Source organism: Nerophis ophidion, linkage group LG13 (assembly GCF_033978795.1).
Source record: "Nerophis ophidion isolate RoL-2023_Sa linkage group LG13, RoL_Noph_v1.0, whole genome shotgun sequence".
NCBI lineage: Eukaryota > Metazoa > Chordata > Actinopteri > Syngnathiformes > Syngnathidae > Nerophis > Nerophis ophidion.
The window spans coordinates 21,596,976-21,616,281 of NC_084623.1; the positions used below are offsets into that span (position 1 = coordinate 21,596,976).

Consider the following 19,306-nt stretch of genomic DNA (forward strand, 5'->3'; position numbering starts at 1 on the left):
TAATAGCACACTTAATGTGTTTTAATGCCAACTGTACTAAACTACTGACACATTTAAGTAATTATATAAAGATTGATTTGGGTTGTTTTCTTATTTGACCCTCCTTTTCCAGGTTAATGTCGTACCTCTGAACTAATTAAATCATGAAATAATACATTAATTAAAAAATACTAAATGAAATAAAAAAAACAAATCACAAAATTATTGATTAAATATTGAAATACATTGTGAAATTAAATGTGCAATTTTACTTTAAACTTTTACATTTAATACCACATTTATGTATTTTATTGCCAATTGTACCTAACTAATGACACATTTGAGCATACTTGCCAACTCTCTCAGATTTTCCGGGAGACTCACGAAATTCAGCGCCTCTCCCGAAAACTTCCAGGGACAAATTTTCTCCCGAAAATCTCCCGAAATTCAGGCGGCGCTGGAGGCCACACCCCCTCCTGAGTGAGGACAGCCTGTTTCACGTCAGCTTTCCCACAATATAAACAGCGTGTCTGCCCAATGACATTATAACTGTAGAATGATCGGGGTCGAGTTCTTGGTTTCTTATGAGGGTTTATTGTTAGGCAGTTTCATTAACTACCTCCCAGCGCAGCAACAACACACAACAACAGCAGTCACGTTTTCGTCTACCGTAAAGCAGTTTGTCTGCCATAAACAGCAATGTTGTGACACTCTTAAACAAGACAATACTGCCATCTACTGTACATGCATATGGTTAGAAAAATAGTGACAGAGAATAGAACAAGGATGGACAATTCAACCCTTAACTCATCAATGAGTAGATGAGTGTTATGTGTGTGTATATGTGTAAATAAATGAACACTGAAAATCAAGTATTTCTTATATATATATATATATATATATATCAAAATTAAAGTTAAAGTACCAATGATTGTCACACACACTCTTGGTGTGGCAAAATTATTCTCTGCATTTGACCCATCACCCTTGATCACCCCCTGGGAGGTGACGGGAACAGTGGGCAGCAGCGGTGCCACGCCTGGGAATATATATATATATATATGAAATATTTGACTTGGTGAATTGTAGCTGTAAATATACACTCCCCCTCTTAACCATGCCTAAATTGCCCCTAGTGTGTGAATGTGAGTGTGAATGTTGTCTGTCTATCTGTGTTGGCCCTGTGATGAGGTGGTGACTTGTCCAGGGTGTTGCCCCGCCTTCCACCCATGTACAGCTGAGATAGGCTCCAGCACCCCCGCGTCCCCGAAAGGGACAAGCAGTAGGAAATTGATGGATGGAAAATAAATGTTAAAACAACCCTCTAAATTATTAATTAAATTGTTGAAATAATAAAGGTGCAATATTTCAATAAATTGTTACATTTAATAACACATTTATGTGTTTTAAGGCCAATTGTACTTAACTAATAACACATTTAGGTAAATACAAAAATACTTATTTTTATTACAGTTGACCCTCCATCACCAGGTTCATTAATCTATAATGTAATTAAGTAATGAATTAATACAATTAGAAAAAAAATTTAAACAAATCTTTAAATTGTTAATTGTAAAATAATTTAATGTGTGCAATTGTATATTAAATTGTTACATTTAATAACATGGTTATGTATTTTAATGCCAATTGTACTTAACATATTTAATTGTATAATTATATTTTCCATTTGACCCTCCCATCGTCAAGTTCATATATTTTAATTTACTCAGTCATGAAATATACATTAATTAAATAAAACATATCCTTAAATAATTGAATACTTAAATTGAAAAATTATTAAATCTTAAATTTTATATTAAATTGAAACATTTAATAACATGTATGTGTTTTAATGCAAATGGTACTTAACTAATGACACATTTAAGTAGTTTTACATTTTTTCCCATTTGACCTTTCATTCTTAATGGGAGTCATTTAACCAGGAGTGGGACAAGACAATAATTTTTTCTGAGAGTAAAAGTCACCCTTGCCTCTAACGTAGAAAGACACCATGCACCAAGGAGTTAAGAGATTGTTTATTCCAAAATAGAAAGCTCTAAGGCAAACCATACAAAGAGAAACGTAATGCTTCATAAAAAGCAAGACAGATATGAGAAAGGACATCTCAGGTTTTTGCGACACATTTACAAAAACTCTGTTGTCAAAGGTACACGGACCAAATTACTGCGACTGTCGAACAGTACCACCGTTCCTAAGAAAAGGTGCCACAGTTTGTGCAGTAATTCTTGAGCGATCAAATATCAGAAATGTTTGGCTGATGAGTAGTGGCAGGGGGACTAACAAGTTCCAACTTGAGTCGTAGTGCATGCCAATGACGAGGGACGCCGTTCACCGCGGTCACATGTACATAAATAAAACAATGCGTGCTTCATGTAATAATTCAGTGTCTGTGTGTCCTTCTAACGGAAGAAGGACTTTGTGATTGCATGATCGGCGTAGTGTTCTGGATTGTGCATTTCATCTTTGAAAACATCGATAGCACTGTAAAATGTTAAAATGACAATGTATGATATACACAATGTGCTGCTTTTAAAAACAGTAACACAGATACTGTATTTACTGAAAGAATACAGGTCAAATTATTCTGCAATTTAGCATATTTTAACCACTTTGTTTTGTGCTTCTTGGCAATAAGTCTTGAAAGAAAAACCACATATGGGTAAGGCCTTGTTAGTATTCTACCTTTAAAACCAATTTAAATAATTTTCATTCTATTCCTTTTTTAGAAAACTTCCAAGAACCCTGGAAAACAGGGTTATTAGCTTTATGAATATGTACATAAATATCCCTTACAAAACAGAACAAACTCATGAAACAAAACACTATTTTCATATGTATGAATATAAAAATAAGCATCTCTTTTTTTTTCCATTTGAAATCTCCTCAAGAGCTCCGTTCAGCTGGCAGAGGTCCACGTGAGGGGTTCGAGTGCACACATCTACTCAAATACAAGCATGCAAAAAGACAAACCCTTACAGACGCAACCTCAAAATGTTGCCATCCAAACTTACAATCAGCTAAGGATTGGCAACAGGGGTCGGGAAAACCAATATTAATCCGGTCAAGATTTATTCAACTTGCTTGTGGTGTTTAACACTTTTCTTCTTATAGCTTAAATATACAAAAAAAGTGCACTCTCCTACATCAACTAAATTAAAAAAAAACATTTCTGAAATGAAATTCCTGATGTTCACACACGCGCAGCATTAATTGGCATTCAGCGAAGTTGGATTTTCGGAAGGGGCAATTCTCTTAAATCCCGTGTTGTGCTCTGTCTGGACGTGACGGGAGACCCACGTGACTTACTGGACACGTACTGTGGATGGAACTGTGAGGGGGAGTCCTCTACTGCAACGAGTCGCTGTTGTCGAGGCCCAGCCCGGCCATGTCTGCATCTTCGTCGTCGTCATCGTCGTCTTCGTCTCCGCTATCCCCGGACTCGTCTTCACTATGTCCTCCAAGCATCACTTGCTGCACTGCTAGAGTGGCGCCGTCTGACGTCAGACTCTGTAGACCCTCGACGTTCATCGTCACCAACGTACCTGAGAACCACAGAGGGAACGTTAACGTCTTGTGTCCGCCCTGAAAAAGCAACAAGCTGACAACACTTTATCCATTTAAAGAAAAAAATAAACATGCAAAACAGATTATTTACAATTCTAAATAAGGTACAGTTCATCAGGACAGTATGCAGAGTGCTTCACTTCTTCCACATTTTGTTATGTTAAGACATTTTTGAAAATGGAATAAATCCCTTTTTATCCCCAAAATTCTACACACAATACCTCATAATGACAATTTGAATTTTTTATATTTATTTAGCAAATGTATTAAAAATGTACATAAGTATTCACAGCCTTTGCTCAATACTTTGCTGATGCACCTTTGGCAGCAATTACAACCTCAAGTATTTTTGAATACGATGCCACAAGCTCGGCACATCTATCTTTGGGAAGTTTGGCTTTATTCCTCTTTGCAGCGCCTCTCAAGCTCTATCAGATTGGATGGAATAGTCCATTTTCAGCCAGGATGTCTCTGTACATTGCTGCATTCATCTTTCTTTGAATCTTGACTAGTCCCCCAGTTCCCAGAGTAAAACAACTTGCATTGAGCCTAGTCTATAAAATCCGCTACACCTCCCTGATACCGAAGTACATGTCAAACTACTTCCTTAACGTAAATGACCGCCATAACCACAACACCAGGGGGAGCTCCACAAAGCACGTTAAAACCAGATTCCGACCTAACAAAGGTCTTAACTCATTCTCTTTCTATGCTACATCAATGTGGAATGCAATCCCAACAGGTGTAAAAGTAAGTGCATCTCTATATTCCTTCAAAACCGCTCTAAAACAACACCTACAGGCAACTTCAACACTTCACTAATACCCTCCTCCATTCACATCCCATCTCCCCGGATTATAAACACCCTAATGTAAATAATCAAATGTACTTCTTATGTATTTACTTGTTCTTATGCTATCTGAACTCACTATATTCTCTGCTGGCTGTACATATCCTACTAAGTAAGACCATCACTGTTTCAATGTCCATTTCTCTGTTGATACAATTGTTGATGACTGAAGTACTGATATCAACCAAAGCTCCTCATCCCACCCCCCGGATTGTATATAATGTAAATAATTCAATGTATATACTATGATGATTAATCTGTGTGATGACTGTATTATGCTGATAGAATATATTTGTACCATTCGGGTGCTACCATTTAGTGGTCAATTGTACGGAATATGTACTGAACTGGCTTCACGGTGGCAGAGGGGGTTAGTGCGTCTGCCTCACAATACGAAGTTCCTGCAGTCCTGGGTTCAAATCCAGGCTCGGGATCTTTCTGTGTGGAGTTTGCATGTTCTCCCCGTGAATGCGTGGGTTCCCTCCGGGTACTCCGGCTTCCTCCCACTTCCAAAGACATGCACCTGGGGATAGGTTAATTGGCAACACTAAATTGGCCCTAGTGTGTGAATGTGAGTGTGAATGTTGTCTGTCTATCTGTGTTGGCCCTGCGATGAGGTGGCGACTTGTCCAGGGTGTACCCTGCCTTCCGCCCGATTGTAGCTGAGATAGGCGCCAGCGCCCCCCGCGACCCCGAAAGGGAATAAGCGGTAGAAAATGGATGGATGGATGTACTGAACTGTGCAATCTACTAATAAAAGTATCAATCAATCAAATCCTTCCGCTGAAAACCATCCCCGCAGCATGATGTTGCCAACAACATGCTTCACAGTAGGGATGGTTTTGGCCTGGTGCTGAGCGTGCCTGGTTTCCTCTAAACACGATGTCTGGCCTTCACGCTGATTAAATATTAAATTAAATTGTGAAATAATTAAATGTGCAATTTTACATTAAACTTATGTTTAATACTATGTATGTTAATGCTTATTGTACCTAACTAATGACACAAGACTTCAAGTGTTGTCTCATCAGAGCAGAACATTTAATTTCTCATGGTCTGAGAGTCCTTCAAGGGCATTTTGGCAAATTTTTAACTAAGAAATGGCTTCTGTCTGGCCACTGTACCGTACGGGCCTGATGGGTGGACTGCTGCAGAGATGGTTGTCCTTCTGGAAGGTTCTCCTCTCTCCACAGAGGAATGCTATAGCTCTGACAGAGTGACCATCGGGTTCTTGGTCACCTCCCTAACTAGACCAAGATGAATGTACAGAGACATTCTAAATCAGGGGTCTTAAACTCAATTTACCTGGGGGCCAATGGATATAGAAAATGGGTGAGGCTGGGCCGCAAGAAAAGATTTCTTAAAACATTTTAACATGCACTTTTGAATGAATTCACCTTCTTTGAATGGCTTTCCCGCCCTAGCAACATACTTGCCAACTCCCGCGATCTTTCCGGCAAACACCCGAATAGCAGTGCTCCTCCCGACAATATCCCGGCAATCATTCTCCCTGTTTACACCTGGACAACAATATTAAGGGCGTGCCATGATATCACTGCCTTTAACGTCCTCTACTACCTGCTGTCTTGCCCGCTTTTCTACCATACAAACAGTCACATATTGTATGAGGCTTCTCAAACTCACGGAAGTGACTACAAGACATACTTGATCAACAGCCATACAATATACGGCCCCGCGCCCCCCAACCCCGCCCCCTATTGTAGCCTGGAAGAGTTAGGGCTGCATGGGATTCTGGGTATTTGTTCTGTTGTGTTACGTTGCGTTGCGGATGTTCTCCCAAAATCTGTTTGTCATTCTTGTTTGGTGTGGGTTCACAGTGTGGCGCATATTTGTAACAGTGTTAAAGTTGTTTATACGGCCAGCCTCAGTGCGACCTGTGTGGCTGTTGATCAATTATGTCTTGCAGTCGCTTACTACATCTACAGAAGTCAAATACAACATGTTAATGGGCTGTGCACTGTTTGTACAGGTTGTTAAGGACAATAAAGGCAGTGCCTCCACGGTGTCCCCTTAATATTGTTGTTAGGGTGAAATTCGGGAGACTGAATACCCCTGGAGGGGCACTGAAAATCGGGAGTCTCCCGTAAAAATCGAGGGTATACAAGTATGACGCTGTAAAGCGGCACTCATATCAAACTCGCGGGCTGCACCAACATTACATTTTCACATTAAGGTGCGGGCCGCAAAATAACGTCTCGCGGGCCGCGTGTTTGAGACCCCTGTTCTAGATGAAAACCAATGTTTCTCATCCAACCTGATGCTACTCGAGAGGTACTTCAAAGAGGAATGGGCAAAATTGCCTAAAGATAGGTGTGCCAAGACAGCACAGTGGTGCAGGGTTTAGTGCATGTGCCTCACAATACGAAGGTCCTGAGTACTCCCGAGTTCAATCCCGGGCTCGGGATCTTTCAGTGTGGAGTTTGCATGTTCTCCCTGTGACTGCGTGAGTTCCGTATGGGTACTCCGGCTTCCTCCCACCTCCAAAAACATGCACCTGGGGATAGATTGATTGGCAACACTAAAATGGCCTTAGTGTGTGAATGTTGTCTATCTGTGTTGGCCCTGCGATGAGATGGCGACTTGTCCCGAGTGTACACCGCCTTCCGCCTGAATGCAGCTGAGATAGGCTGCTGCACCCCTCCGCGACCCCAAAAAGGACAAGCGGTAGAAAATGGATGGATGGATAGATGTGCCAAGCTTGTGGCATGGTATTCAAAAAGACTTTAGCCTGTAATTGCTGCCAAAGGTGCATTGTTGTGCTGTCTGTAACCAAATACCTTGTCACCTCTGGCTGGCTGCTGTGACCACAAACTCATAAAGTTGTCTGATACAGTCCCCCATGATTGTGTTCATATTGCCTTATGAAATGCATAAACGGACACAGTATAAAAGATGAATGCCGTGTGCCGCCATTTTCCAGTAAAGATGAGGAACACAGTTACAAACTGAATAAGCCTCCCCCTGGGATTTCTGTATGTTGATGTCGCACCAAATTCAACCAATACCCAAAAATTATGCACAGCCACTAAGAAAAGAAACGTGTACAACCAGTCAAAAAACAGGAAGTGACTGGGTGGGTTTCTTTTCAGCCATTTGACATCAGCACATTACCGTGCTTGAAGTGTGCCACGTACCATCTGGCATTGTAAGTTGCTGCGGAGTGCCTCCCCCTGAGGCAATTGAGTCAGGCCAGAAGCGTTGCAGTGGCCGGTTTTGAGGTGTTTTCTTTTTAGTTTTAGGCGTTTCAGAGGAACTAGCATCTAACATGGGCTGTAGAATTCGCCTTCGAGCGTTTATAAACCTGCGGAAACAAAGAAACGTGGACTTATTGCAAAACAGTATAGCAAAGAGAACTGTTTGGACCAACAAGTCAACTTGACTCACCAATTATTGACCTGTAGAAGTGTCAGGTTGGTCTGACTTGCTATCTGCTTCTTTTCATCCTCTGTTGGATACGGATGCTACGGAGGGAAAGGACGAAACTTTGTTGGATCTGGGTTTTGCAGTTCAAGATTGACAAGATCAAAGACTCACCCCAATGTGCTGAAAAAGCCACGAGCGCATGACATTCGTAGCCTGCTTGGGTAAAACGCCACGTTTGTTTTTTGTCGAGCTGTCCTCGTGATTGAAGAGATTCAAGTCCTGGTGAAACCGCAGCTGCAGCTGGGCAGACAGATGTCAGGTTAGCTAAAAGCAAAATTGCAATTCCCCTGTGTGACATTCGTATTTGGCTTTTGCATCCAATACAGTGATACATTGTTTGAGATGTACCACTTTTCATATGATTCTGTTCTTCACTGAAATTTAAGAGATGTAGTGGTACCTCTGAGTTTTTTTTTAAAAAACAAACTTTCTTTGGGAATGTTTATGTCAATTGAAGAGAGGTTAGTCATATTTATATAGTGCTTTTTTTCTCGAAGCGGTAAACGCAGTGAAACCCATTATCTACATCTTCAAGCTACATTTAAGCCAGCGTGGGGGGCACTGGGAGCAGGTCAAAAAGTCTTGCCCAAGGACACAGCGACAGTGACTAGGATGGCGCAAGCTGGAAATGAACCTGGAACCCTCACGTTGCTGGCTCAGCTGCTCTAACAACCGAGCCACGCCTCCCCAATGTTATGATTTGGGCTGCGAGCAAATTTTTTTGCAACAAGCCTATTCCTAGTTGGCGTAACGAATGTCTCAATCAATGTTCCCCCTAATTTTGTACGCGTCTGAGCAAATGCACTAATTCCCTCAGCATTCAGTGCACCAGATGTGAGCAACATCAGACGTGCACACTGTGGCCACCTAGCAGCACACCTGTCCCAAACATGACATCATCACAAGTTAAAATCTCTTCACATAATCAAATGACATTTATTTTGATTGGATTATTTTCATTTATACATTTTGTCAGTAAAACATTGCATGACAATTTTCATTAACATATCTGTAATCTGGTAACGTAATTTCATCATTATTATCCATAACTTAATATTCTAAATAAATGACAGTAGAACGACCTGGCATTTACAGTTTGTGTCTGGTTGTCTAATGAGTGCGTCTGTCAGCACAATAGACAGAGAGAGTGGCTGCTGTTAACACGATTGATGAAAAAGTTGGTTTCAGCTTGGTTTGTATGGCAAAAAATGTAATGATAAATGGGTTGTACTTGTATAGCGCTTTTGTACCTTCAAGGTAGGGCTGGGCGATATTGCCTTTTTTAAATATTGCAATATTTTTAGGCCATATCGCGATATATGATATATATTACAATATTTTGCCTTGGCCTTGAATGAACACTTGATACATATAATCACAGCAGTATGATGATTTTGTGTATACATTAAAACATTCTTCTTCATACTGCATCAATATATGCTACTTTTAAACTTTCATGCAGGGAGGGAAATCACAACTAAGTCAATTGACTAAAAGTATATTTATTAAAGTTATTAAGCAATGGCACAAACATTCAAGTCATTTCCAAAACATAAATTGCAACATTGTCAGAGACATTTTAAGTGTCAAATAAAAATGAGCTGCATAATAGGAAATCAAATAGTATTCGTCCTTCACTATGTGGTATGTTACTAAGGTTATGACATTCTCTTCATTCTCTAGCGAGTGACTTTACAAACGATGCTACATATTAGCAGTAATGCTACTTTTCATAGAAACGCTTTTTCCTCCCACACTTGACAAATTACAGTTGTCTATTCGACATATTCCCACTTGAAGCCGAATCACCGCCATATGATGGAAACCCTACTGTTTTTCTTGGGAATTAAGTCTTCCTTCATTTGTTACCAGATCCGCAGCATCTTTCTCTCGTACGGCTACGTTAGCAGCTAACCTTAGCCACGCCGCTAGCTCTCTGCTCTGCGAGGGCGTGTATGTGACGTGACAGTTTGTGAAGAATGTGCGCCTGCTTGTCTGCGAGGAGACACAGGAAAGAGCGAGGAGAGCCTGAAGTGTACGCCCGCAAGCTAAAAGTCCTGCGTGAGAACGTATACTCGAATATTACGATATAGTCATTTTCTATATCGCACGGAGACAAACCAGCCCTACTTCAAGGTACTCAAAGCGCTTTGACACTACTTCCACATTTACCCATTCACACACTGATGGAGGGAGCTGCCATGCAAGGCGCTAACCAGCACCCATCAGGAGCAAGGGTGAAGTGTCTTGCTAAGGACACAACGGACGTGGCGAGGTTGGTACTGGGTGGGGATTGAACCAGGGACCCTCGGGTTGCGCACGGCCACTCTAACACTGCGCCACGCCGTCCCTTCAATGACCAGTTTTGCTAGACAGTAGTTTTTCCCCTTAAGTTTTTAGATGTGGTTACAGTGTAAAATAAACAGTTTTGCTCAATAAAATAAATTATTACTAAACTGTCATTAAGCGAGACCTATTATGCAAAACCAAACTTTTCTTACCTATAAGTACCTATTTTGTGTATATGGGATCTACATATGTCTTGGAGGCACCTCCAACCATGGAGGTGATATCTTTCCTTCATTCATGCTCCCTCCTAACAAGCCGTTTTGCCCGATTTGTGACATTTTTCTAGTTGGCCACGTCAGCAGATATCTCCTTGTCTGGTCAAGTTTGCCATTGTAGTCAATAAGTTCTTTTTTCCCCTCTATTCTCTTGTGGGGCAGACTGGCTCGTACGTGCACCTGTCCTACGACATTGCCATATCAAATACAAAGTAACGTATATTTCTAATTAATATTTGTCAGTACACTCCAAATGGAAGCACTAAAACATGGCTGACGAGTAGAAGAAGAAGTCGAAGTGGAGGCACGTAAATTAAGTGAATTATATTTATATAGCGCTTTTCTCTAGTGACTCAAAGCACTTTTACATAGTGAAACCCTATATCTAAGTTACATTTAAACCAGTGTGGGGGACACTGGGAGCAGGAGGGTCAAGAGTCTTGCCCAGCCCAAGGACACAACGGCAGTGACTAAGATGGCGGAAGCGGGGATCGAACCTGGAACCCTTAAGTTGCTGGCACGGCCACTCTACCAACCTGTGCTAAAAATTAGAATGCCAACAAAACTGGGCATCCTAAAGAGACAGTCAGAAAGCGTCCTCGAAGACAGTCTGGTCTGTCAAACATAATCTATGCAACATTTTGACCACCATTACATGTTATGTAGGCCACAAAGAATGGTTTAAATGTAGAAAAATAATCCTAATATGACCCGTAAACACTGGGCATAAAATGACAAAATATGTTACATCTACATGGACGATCTTGGTACTGAAGGGGATTACTTTAATGTGTTTGTTTACAAAGCCATTAATGGTTTCAGAATTTGAGAGGAAAAAGAAAACCCACGCATGCAGGAGTTGTTCTAATGTAGATCTGAACCCTCGACCCTGTCCGTGGCCACTGTGAGGTCTATTTTTGTTTTGTTTTTTCGCTAGGACTGAAAACATCAAGACAGTCAAATATGGGAAGGACATATAAGTACCTGATTGTTTTGGACTCGTAATGACCCTGGAGAAATGGCTTGCGTTACGACCTGGCCCTGAGGAGTGACGACTGTAACAGGCTGATACACCGTGCTACCTGTGATGAATGCAGAAACTCATGTCATAAACAAATTATTGTGTATAAGCGGGAGCAAAGCAAGATTCAATTAAGGGTCCTCTACATGCCTATATTGCAGCTGCGGTCGTAACAGTACCTGTAGGTGGGGTAGTATGCCATGAAGACATACCTGCGACCACCTGGGTGGGATTGACTGCTGTGACCGTGACATTTCCTTGCTGCAGGGCTGAAGCTGGCACCACAATTTGACTATGAGGACTCCCTGAGATGGAGCTGGGAAGCTATTTAGCAAAAGGCATTAAAACAATTTTAACACATCGGCATAACCTTTTAGTAAAAACTTGTTTGTCACCTACCTGGGATTTAGTTGGTGAAAAACTTGGGGCCTGGCCTTGGATAGGCGAGTATGGGCTACCAGGATCTCCACTCAGCAGGGTCTCACTATTCATCTTAGTTTTGAGGCAGGCAATGTAGCGGCTGCAGAAGTCCTTGCACAGGTCACTCACTTTTTCTAGCTCCAGCAGGTGGATTCGCAGTACCTGGATGGCTTTTACCATCTGCAGTGCACAAAACAATGCTTCACCACAAGTTTCACAACAAAAACCTCATACACAGCGATAGAGAAGGCGAGCACATTAGCAAACAATAAGGCTTTGGAACTTTCTAGTGAAAGTAACGCAGGCAAAATTACGATAAAATGGCAATAAAATGGCAAGGGCCTAAATTGGAAACAAATAGGGATTAGATCATCCTATTTAAATGTCACAGGGAGTGTGAGCCTTTTCCAGCTTTGGGCAAAAGGCTGACTATTTGTGAGTCAATCACAGACAGACAAGTCTCGCTGCCTGAAACTGAAGTCAGGCGAGGCAACCATTAGACAATCAGTGACAAATGTCCTTTTAACATTACTGATAGTGTTTTTGAACATACGAGCAGCAACTAGAAGTATCCTGATACAACTTTTTCCACTTTCGATACTGATATTGTTCAGATATCAGCATAAATCCTACATATTTTTATTTTGTAGTGTGTAATGTTATAAAAGGCTTGATCAAGGGAAATTATTTAGACAATAGTAGGTATGAAAAACACTGACCTATTAATTAACCGTCTGGAATGGACTAATTGTGTTTTGAAGTAGAAGGGTAGTAAAAACAGTGGTAATTGTTTTTTGATGATACCTGATTACAATTCATTAAAGTGAACTGCACTTTTTGGGAGAAATGTTGCCTATCGTTCACAATCATTATGTAAGACATGATGATGGATGGATGATTTTTTTTTTTAAAGCATTCTAAATATTAAATACATTTGATCAAATGTCCGCTTACAATGGAGCCTATGAGTCCATTCTGCCTATAGAGCCCCTAAAAAAATTACAAATACCTCCATTAGGGTTTTATATATATGTACGTATATATGTAATGTAGTAACGGGTACATTTATAACAACACTTACTATTTATATATTTTGAGCATTTAAGCATACGTGGCGCATTCATTTCTTAAACACATAGTTTACTTGCTTTTCCCTTCATCACTGATTACTACTCACTGCAGACTTTATGACAGCCAACAAACATAATAAAACATCACTTACTGTACAAGGTCTGCTGTCAGTAGAATGTTGACTGCTGGGATGTTCGGATTTTCCCATTTAGATGAAAAATGTTTCATAATCCTCGCAAAGAAACGGGGCAGGGGGAAACAAGCAGTGTTCGTGTCATTCTCGATAGTGCTAGGTCCTAAATGGCTGTCAAATTGTCCCAATTTGTCGTATTATATCCTCAGCCATCTACTTTTCAAATGAGAGGCATGATTTATGATAAAGAATAAACTTATAGCAGGGAAGCGAGGAAACAGCAGACCACTCGATGATGTAAACATAGGGACACACGGAACTGACAACGTCGCCGTTATATGTAGTTCATCTGTGTTAGCGCTTATAATAAAAAATATCACTAATGCTTGGTTAATATTCAAGTCACAAAATGTAAATTGAGTGTTGTTGGCGCTTTTTGAATGGTTATCAGATTTTATGGACAAAATAGTGCAGCTCGCATTGGCTCCGCTATAAGCACACTTTTATTTAGGTTTTCTTAATAGTTAGAATGCATTAAAAAAAATCCATCCGTCATCGTGTCTTTCAAAATGAATGTTGTTAAGCACATATCGCAGGAATTTGAATGGTGCGGACAGGTTTTTTTTTGGATACTTTAAAATATGCTTCTGCCTTGGAGCCTTTGTAGAATATGTGAAAGTAATATGCAACTACAATTGTTTAATTCTTGTTTATCATGACAAATGTGCTGTTTTAGACTGCAATATTGTTAAATTAATGACACTTGACAGACACACGTGTCGAGCTTATGTGCTATTGTGTGCTTAGCTGTTGTGTCGATGCTAGCTCCTAGTAGTCTGTAACCTACTGTACCATGTTTACCTTTTTAATCAATGACGTGACTAAAAACATAAGAAATACTAACCTTGTGTGTTTATTGGAGGACATTTAGCTGGTGCACAAATTCACACGCTTTGGGACTGCTTGTAACACTTTAGATGCGAGCGAATAAACTCTGATCCTCCGTTATTGTGCGGATATTGCACAAATATCTAAAACGACTTATATTCAGCACCACAAGAAAAGAAAACTCATAATATAAATTTCTGTTGAGAAGTTCACATACGCTCATTAATGTAATGAATGTTGTATCAATTTTGGACCTGTAATTGGTTGATAGAATCATCACATGATGTTCATCTTCAATTATATATTTGGAAGGTTGACTAATAAACCCAACATGTTCAAAGATTCACATTCAGGTACATCTAAATAATAGAATACTGAACAAGTTAAATCATATCAGAAAATGAAATCCATAAATTATATATAGATTCATAGTACATTCTATGAAATATTTCAAGCCACAGATTGATTATGGCTTACAGATACTGAAAATTATGAATAATATTAATTAATGTTTGTTTTTTTAACTAAACTGTCAGCTATTTGGTTAAAAACCATTTAGCATAAATTACAGCCTGTGGTAATACTTAAGTGGAAAGGATGCCCAAGTTGGTTTGATAATAGTCTTCAGATCATCTGTACTGTTGGTTCTGGTGGCTCTCCTTCTCCTCTCGACCATACTACATAGATTATGTATGGAGCTCATGCCAGGTTTGCTCGCCAATCAAGTACAGTAAGACCAAGGTCATTGAACTGAAAAAAGCATCTCCATAAAGTTTGTCAGCAGAAAAACATGAAATGCTGTGTTGACTGTGAACCTCAGAAAACATAGTAGATCAACACCAGCAGATGACATAGCAGCCCAAATCCTTACAGACTGTGGAAATTTTACACCAGACATGTGAATATCTACTCTTCCTCCACACTCTGGGACCTTGATTTCCAAATGACATGCAAAATGTATTTTGGACAACAGAACAACACAGGCAGCATTCTCCAAGTGGTAGAGTGGTTGGATCGCGAACCGATGTTTGCAGGATCGATCCTCTGTCCCCCTGTGACTATCTCAAAGTATCCTTAACCAAGATACTGAACCTCCAGTTGATCCTGATGCTGTAGGTGAATGTGGTAATAGTGTCAAAGTGCTTTGAGTACCTTGAAGGTAGAAAAGTGCTATACCATCCAATCTATATAATTAATTTACCATTTAGTATAACAGTGGAATTATTTTCCCCCACATTCCAAGTAAGACATTTTTGATAGTGTTGTCTCTACTTCAGGAGTGGCTTGACACAAGGAATACGACATTTGTGGACCATGTCTAGGATTGGTCTGCGTGTGCTGACTATTGTCTCAGTCTACTCTATAAATGTCCTCCAAATTTCTGACTGGATTTTGTTGACAATCCTCTCAAAGCTGTGTTTTTTTCTATTTGCGGGTGAACTTTTTCCTTCACCTCCTATTTAATTCCAATCAACTTTCTATGGATAAGTTGGATACAGCAGCCTAACAAGCAGCATTTTTAGCAATCACTTTTAGTCATACTTGCCAACCCTCCCGGATTTTCCGGGAGACTCACGAAATTAAGCGCCTCTTCCGAAAACCTCCCGGGACAAATTTTCTCCCGAAATTCAGGCGGAGCTGGAGGCCGCTCCACGCGACCTGAGTGGCGTGTCGACAGTCTTTCCCACAATATAAAGAGCGAGTCTGCCCGATGGCGTTATAACTGTAGAATGATCAGGGGCGAGTTCTTGGCTTCTTATGTGGGTTTATAGTTAGTCAGTTTGATTAAAGTCGTCCCAGCCTGGCAATAACACACAACAACAGCAGTCACATTTTTTCGTCTACCGTAAAGCAGTTCGTCTGCCTAAGCAGCAATGTTGTGAGCTTGTGACACTCTTAAACAGGACAGTACTGCCATCTACTATACATAGAATAGAATATAATGTAGAGTAGACATGAGAATAAAACAAAGATGGACATTTCAACCCTTAACTCAACAATGGGTAGATGAGTGTTATGTGTGTGTAAATGTGTACATAAATGAACACTGAAATTCAAGTATTTCTTTTATTTATATATATATATATAATAAAATAAATATATATATATATAGCTAGAATTCACTGAAAGTCAAGTATTTCTTATATATATATTTAATATTTATTTATATATATATATATATATATAAAATATTTGACTCTTAACCACGCCCCCAACCATGCCCCGCCCCCAACCACACCCCGCCATACCCGACCACGCCCCCTCACCTCCCGAAATCGGAGGTCTCAAGGTTGGCAAGTATGCTTTTAGTGGCTTACACTCCTTGTAAAGGCTGTCAATGACTGTCTAATGGACATCAGTCAAGTCAGCGGTTACCCCCATGATTGTGAAGCCAACAGACCCAGACAGAGACCATGTAATACGAAACCTTTGCAGATGTTTTGAGTTAATACATTAAATGTTGAGTTTCAGTCAAGTTTCAGTCATGTTTTCCGGCAACTCCTTGGTGGGAACCATCACAGTTAACGGCGATGTACAAGTGGCTTCACTGTGAAAAGTCACATTTGTGTTCCAGCAGTTACATGTTCATGGTAAGCTTGGGCCTTTGTGGTTCTTGAACATTTTAAGCAATTTCCTTTCATCCGAGGGTGTCGTATGTGTCTTTTTCTATTCCTTGGCAAAGTGTTGACACATCCAAATAACTTGTTTGAACTGATGACCTTAGAATCTGCAGTTATTTATAAATGGCTCCAAAACCTACTAAGTGGCCAAGTAGTAGAGTGTCCGCCCTGAGATCAGTAGGTTGTGAGTTCAAACCCTGGCCGAGTCATACCAAAGACTATAAAAATGGGACCTATTACCTCCCTGTTTGGCACTCAGCATCAAGGATTGGAATTGGGTAGGGGTGTAACGGTACGTGTATTTGTATCGAACCGTTTTGGTACGGGGATTTCGGTTCGGCACGCGGGCGTACCGAACGAGTTCGGAAGCAGAAGTCTTCACAAGCTGCTCTGCTTTCTGCCTCTGTCTCTGCCTCATTGTCCCGCCCACACAACCATCTGATTGGTTACATACAAAGCCAATCAGCAGTGTGTATTCACAGCGATGTAACAGCCAATCAGCAGTGCGTATTCAGACTTCAGAGCGATGTAGTCAATCCTTCAGCATCGAGCAGAGATATTCGTTTAGCAGGGGAGGAGCGGACTCTACGCAAATTATACTAAACACTTCCCAGTCACAACTATTACAAACATCACTAGGAGCCCGTTGACCTTCAAGAAACTTAAACTGCAGCTCAGCTCGCTCACAGTATAGGCTTGAGATGAAGGCTAATTAGCTTTTAGCGTAACTTTAGCTCATTTTGCTGCGTGTGTGAGTGCGTGTGTGTGTGTGTGTGTGTGTTAGGGGCAGCAAAGCCTTGTCTGTCTGTAATTTCATTGAATTCTATTGTGTTTAGGGATGAATAGTCTCTCCTATTGCAATTGTACTATTTTTCAGCTATTTTTACATGAATCATTAGTAATGTAGCAGCCTAGTTTTGCATAGCAGGGTCCCTGCTATCACATGTTGATAAAAATACAACATTTACATAATAAAAGTCAACTACAGGCTTCCCTAATGCTGTAATTAAGCATGATGAGTTGACATTAAACAGTTTCAATGGAAACTGTTTAATGTTGCACTTTTTATATGTAGAAGAAAGGTTTTGTCATTTTATTTAATCAAAGCAACAACTTGAGGCAGTTTAATGTGGATTAAAGTGGGCAGAATTATTATAGTGTTCCCAGTGTTAAAAGGATAAAGCCATTGTTTACAAATTTGGTAAATAAATAACCAAAACATTTATATTTTGTTGTTTTCTTACTGGGCTTCACGGTGGCAGAGGGGTTAGTGCGTCTGCCTCACAATACGAAGTTCCTGCAGTCCTGGGTTCAATCCCAGGCTCGGGATCTTTCTGTGTGGAGTTTGCATGTTCTCCCCGTGAATGCGTGGGTTCCCTCCGGGTACTCCGGCTTCCTCCCACTTCCAAAGACATGCACCTGGGGATAGGTTGATTGGCAACACTAAATTGGCCCTAATGTGTGAATGTGAGTGTGAATGTTGTCTGTCTATCTGTATTGGCCCTGTAATGAGGTGGCGACTTGTCCGGGGTGTATCCCGCCTTCCGCCCGATTGTAGCTGAGATTGGCGCCGGCGCCCCCCGCGACCCCAAAAGGGAATAAGCGGTAGGAAATGGATGGATGGATGTTTTCTTACTGTACCGAAAATGAACCGAACCGTGACCTCTAAACCGAGGTACATACCGAACAAATATTTTTGTGTACCGTTACACCCCTAGAATTGGGGGTTAAATCACCAAAAATGATTCCCGGGTGCAGCCACCGCTGCTGCCCACTGCTCCCCTCACCTTCCAGGGGGTGAACAAGGGGATGGGTTAAATGCAGAGGACACATTTCTCCCCACCTACTGTGTGAGTGACAATCATTGGTACTTTAACTTTAACTTTAAAAGACGTTCCCAACATGGGTAAATAAACAATTTCAGTTTTCAGATCTACACGAGTCCTTTGGACTTTTCTATTGTTTCGAATTATAAATCAATCCACAGAGTGTTGTCCACCAAGTATTTTATGCTGCCAAAGCAACACTGCTCTATGCAGTCATTCAATCATTAGTTACTAACGTGTAGTTAATAAACCACTGACAAGACATTATTAGAGCTTGGCCTTGTCAAGAAAGAGGAACCTTCAGCCTGTATGTTTAATTCTGACTTAGGGTGGAAGGGTTAGCAAAAATCCCCGATTCGGATCTTGTCCAGGTTTTGTGACACGGTTTTTTGTTCGGTGTACATTGCTATTCCTTTTAACACTCCAGAATACTCCCATAATTCACCATAACCATTTATCTGCTGTTGTTCCTATAAAAACAATAGAATTGAATAAATCTTTATTGTCATTGTACAACGAAATTGTAAGCAAAAACTAATTTAGTGCAAATTGATAACAACACATAAAAACATAAGAACACATATAAAGAGATATAAATAAAAATATCTTATAAAATAGAACTTAAAAATGGCTCCTAAATCGCTGACTGTTACTATCTCAAAAGAAACAAATCCATACAATCTCTGTAACCACATTATTTGCTATAAACATAAAGTTAGCTTTATCAGCATTATAGCTTTGTTTGTTTAAAATTAAAAGCAAAATATTTGTTAATTATATGCAGAAATCCTTTACACTTAACAGTGAAATAAATTGTTGGGCAATTTAGACCAGTATCTTAAATTAAAGCATAACAATCTTGTAACATAAAAGTAGGAATGAGTGCTTTAGGAACAAAAACACT

At 40.2% G+C, this 19,306-nt stretch overlaps 1 protein-coding gene across 7 annotated transcripts in view; it reads right to left on the minus strand.

The window, feature by feature from the left end:
- Positions 1 to 2,000: 2,000 nt before the first annotated feature.
- Positions 2,001 to 19,306, minus strand: part of pknox1.1 (pbx/knotted 1 homeobox 1.1) — a 39,913-nt gene continuing 22,607 nt past the window's right edge. For 4 of the 7 annotated variants that reach the window (XM_061918589.1, XM_061918587.1, XM_061918592.1 and 1 more), the window contains exons 5-11: positions 11,843 to 12,043; positions 11,623 to 11,767; positions 11,407 to 11,504; positions 7,970 to 8,098; positions 7,820 to 7,896; positions 7,570 to 7,736; positions 2,001 to 3,542 (exon numbers count right to left, since the gene is read on the minus strand). In XM_061918589.1, the coding sequence (XP_061774573.1) occupies positions 3,346 to 3,542; positions 7,570 to 7,736; positions 7,820 to 7,896; positions 7,970 to 8,098; positions 11,407 to 11,504; positions 11,623 to 11,767; positions 11,843 to 12,043 (1,014 nt within the window). In that variant the 3' untranslated portion in view covers positions 2,001 to 3,345. Of the gene's footprint in view, positions 3,543 to 7,569; positions 7,737 to 7,819; positions 7,897 to 7,969; positions 8,099 to 11,406; positions 11,505 to 11,622; positions 11,768 to 11,842; positions 12,044 to 13,085; positions 13,167 to 19,306 lie in introns of all 7 variants that reach the window. The other 3 variants (XM_061918591.1, XM_061918590.1, XM_061918593.1) reach the window with 2 other exon arrangements.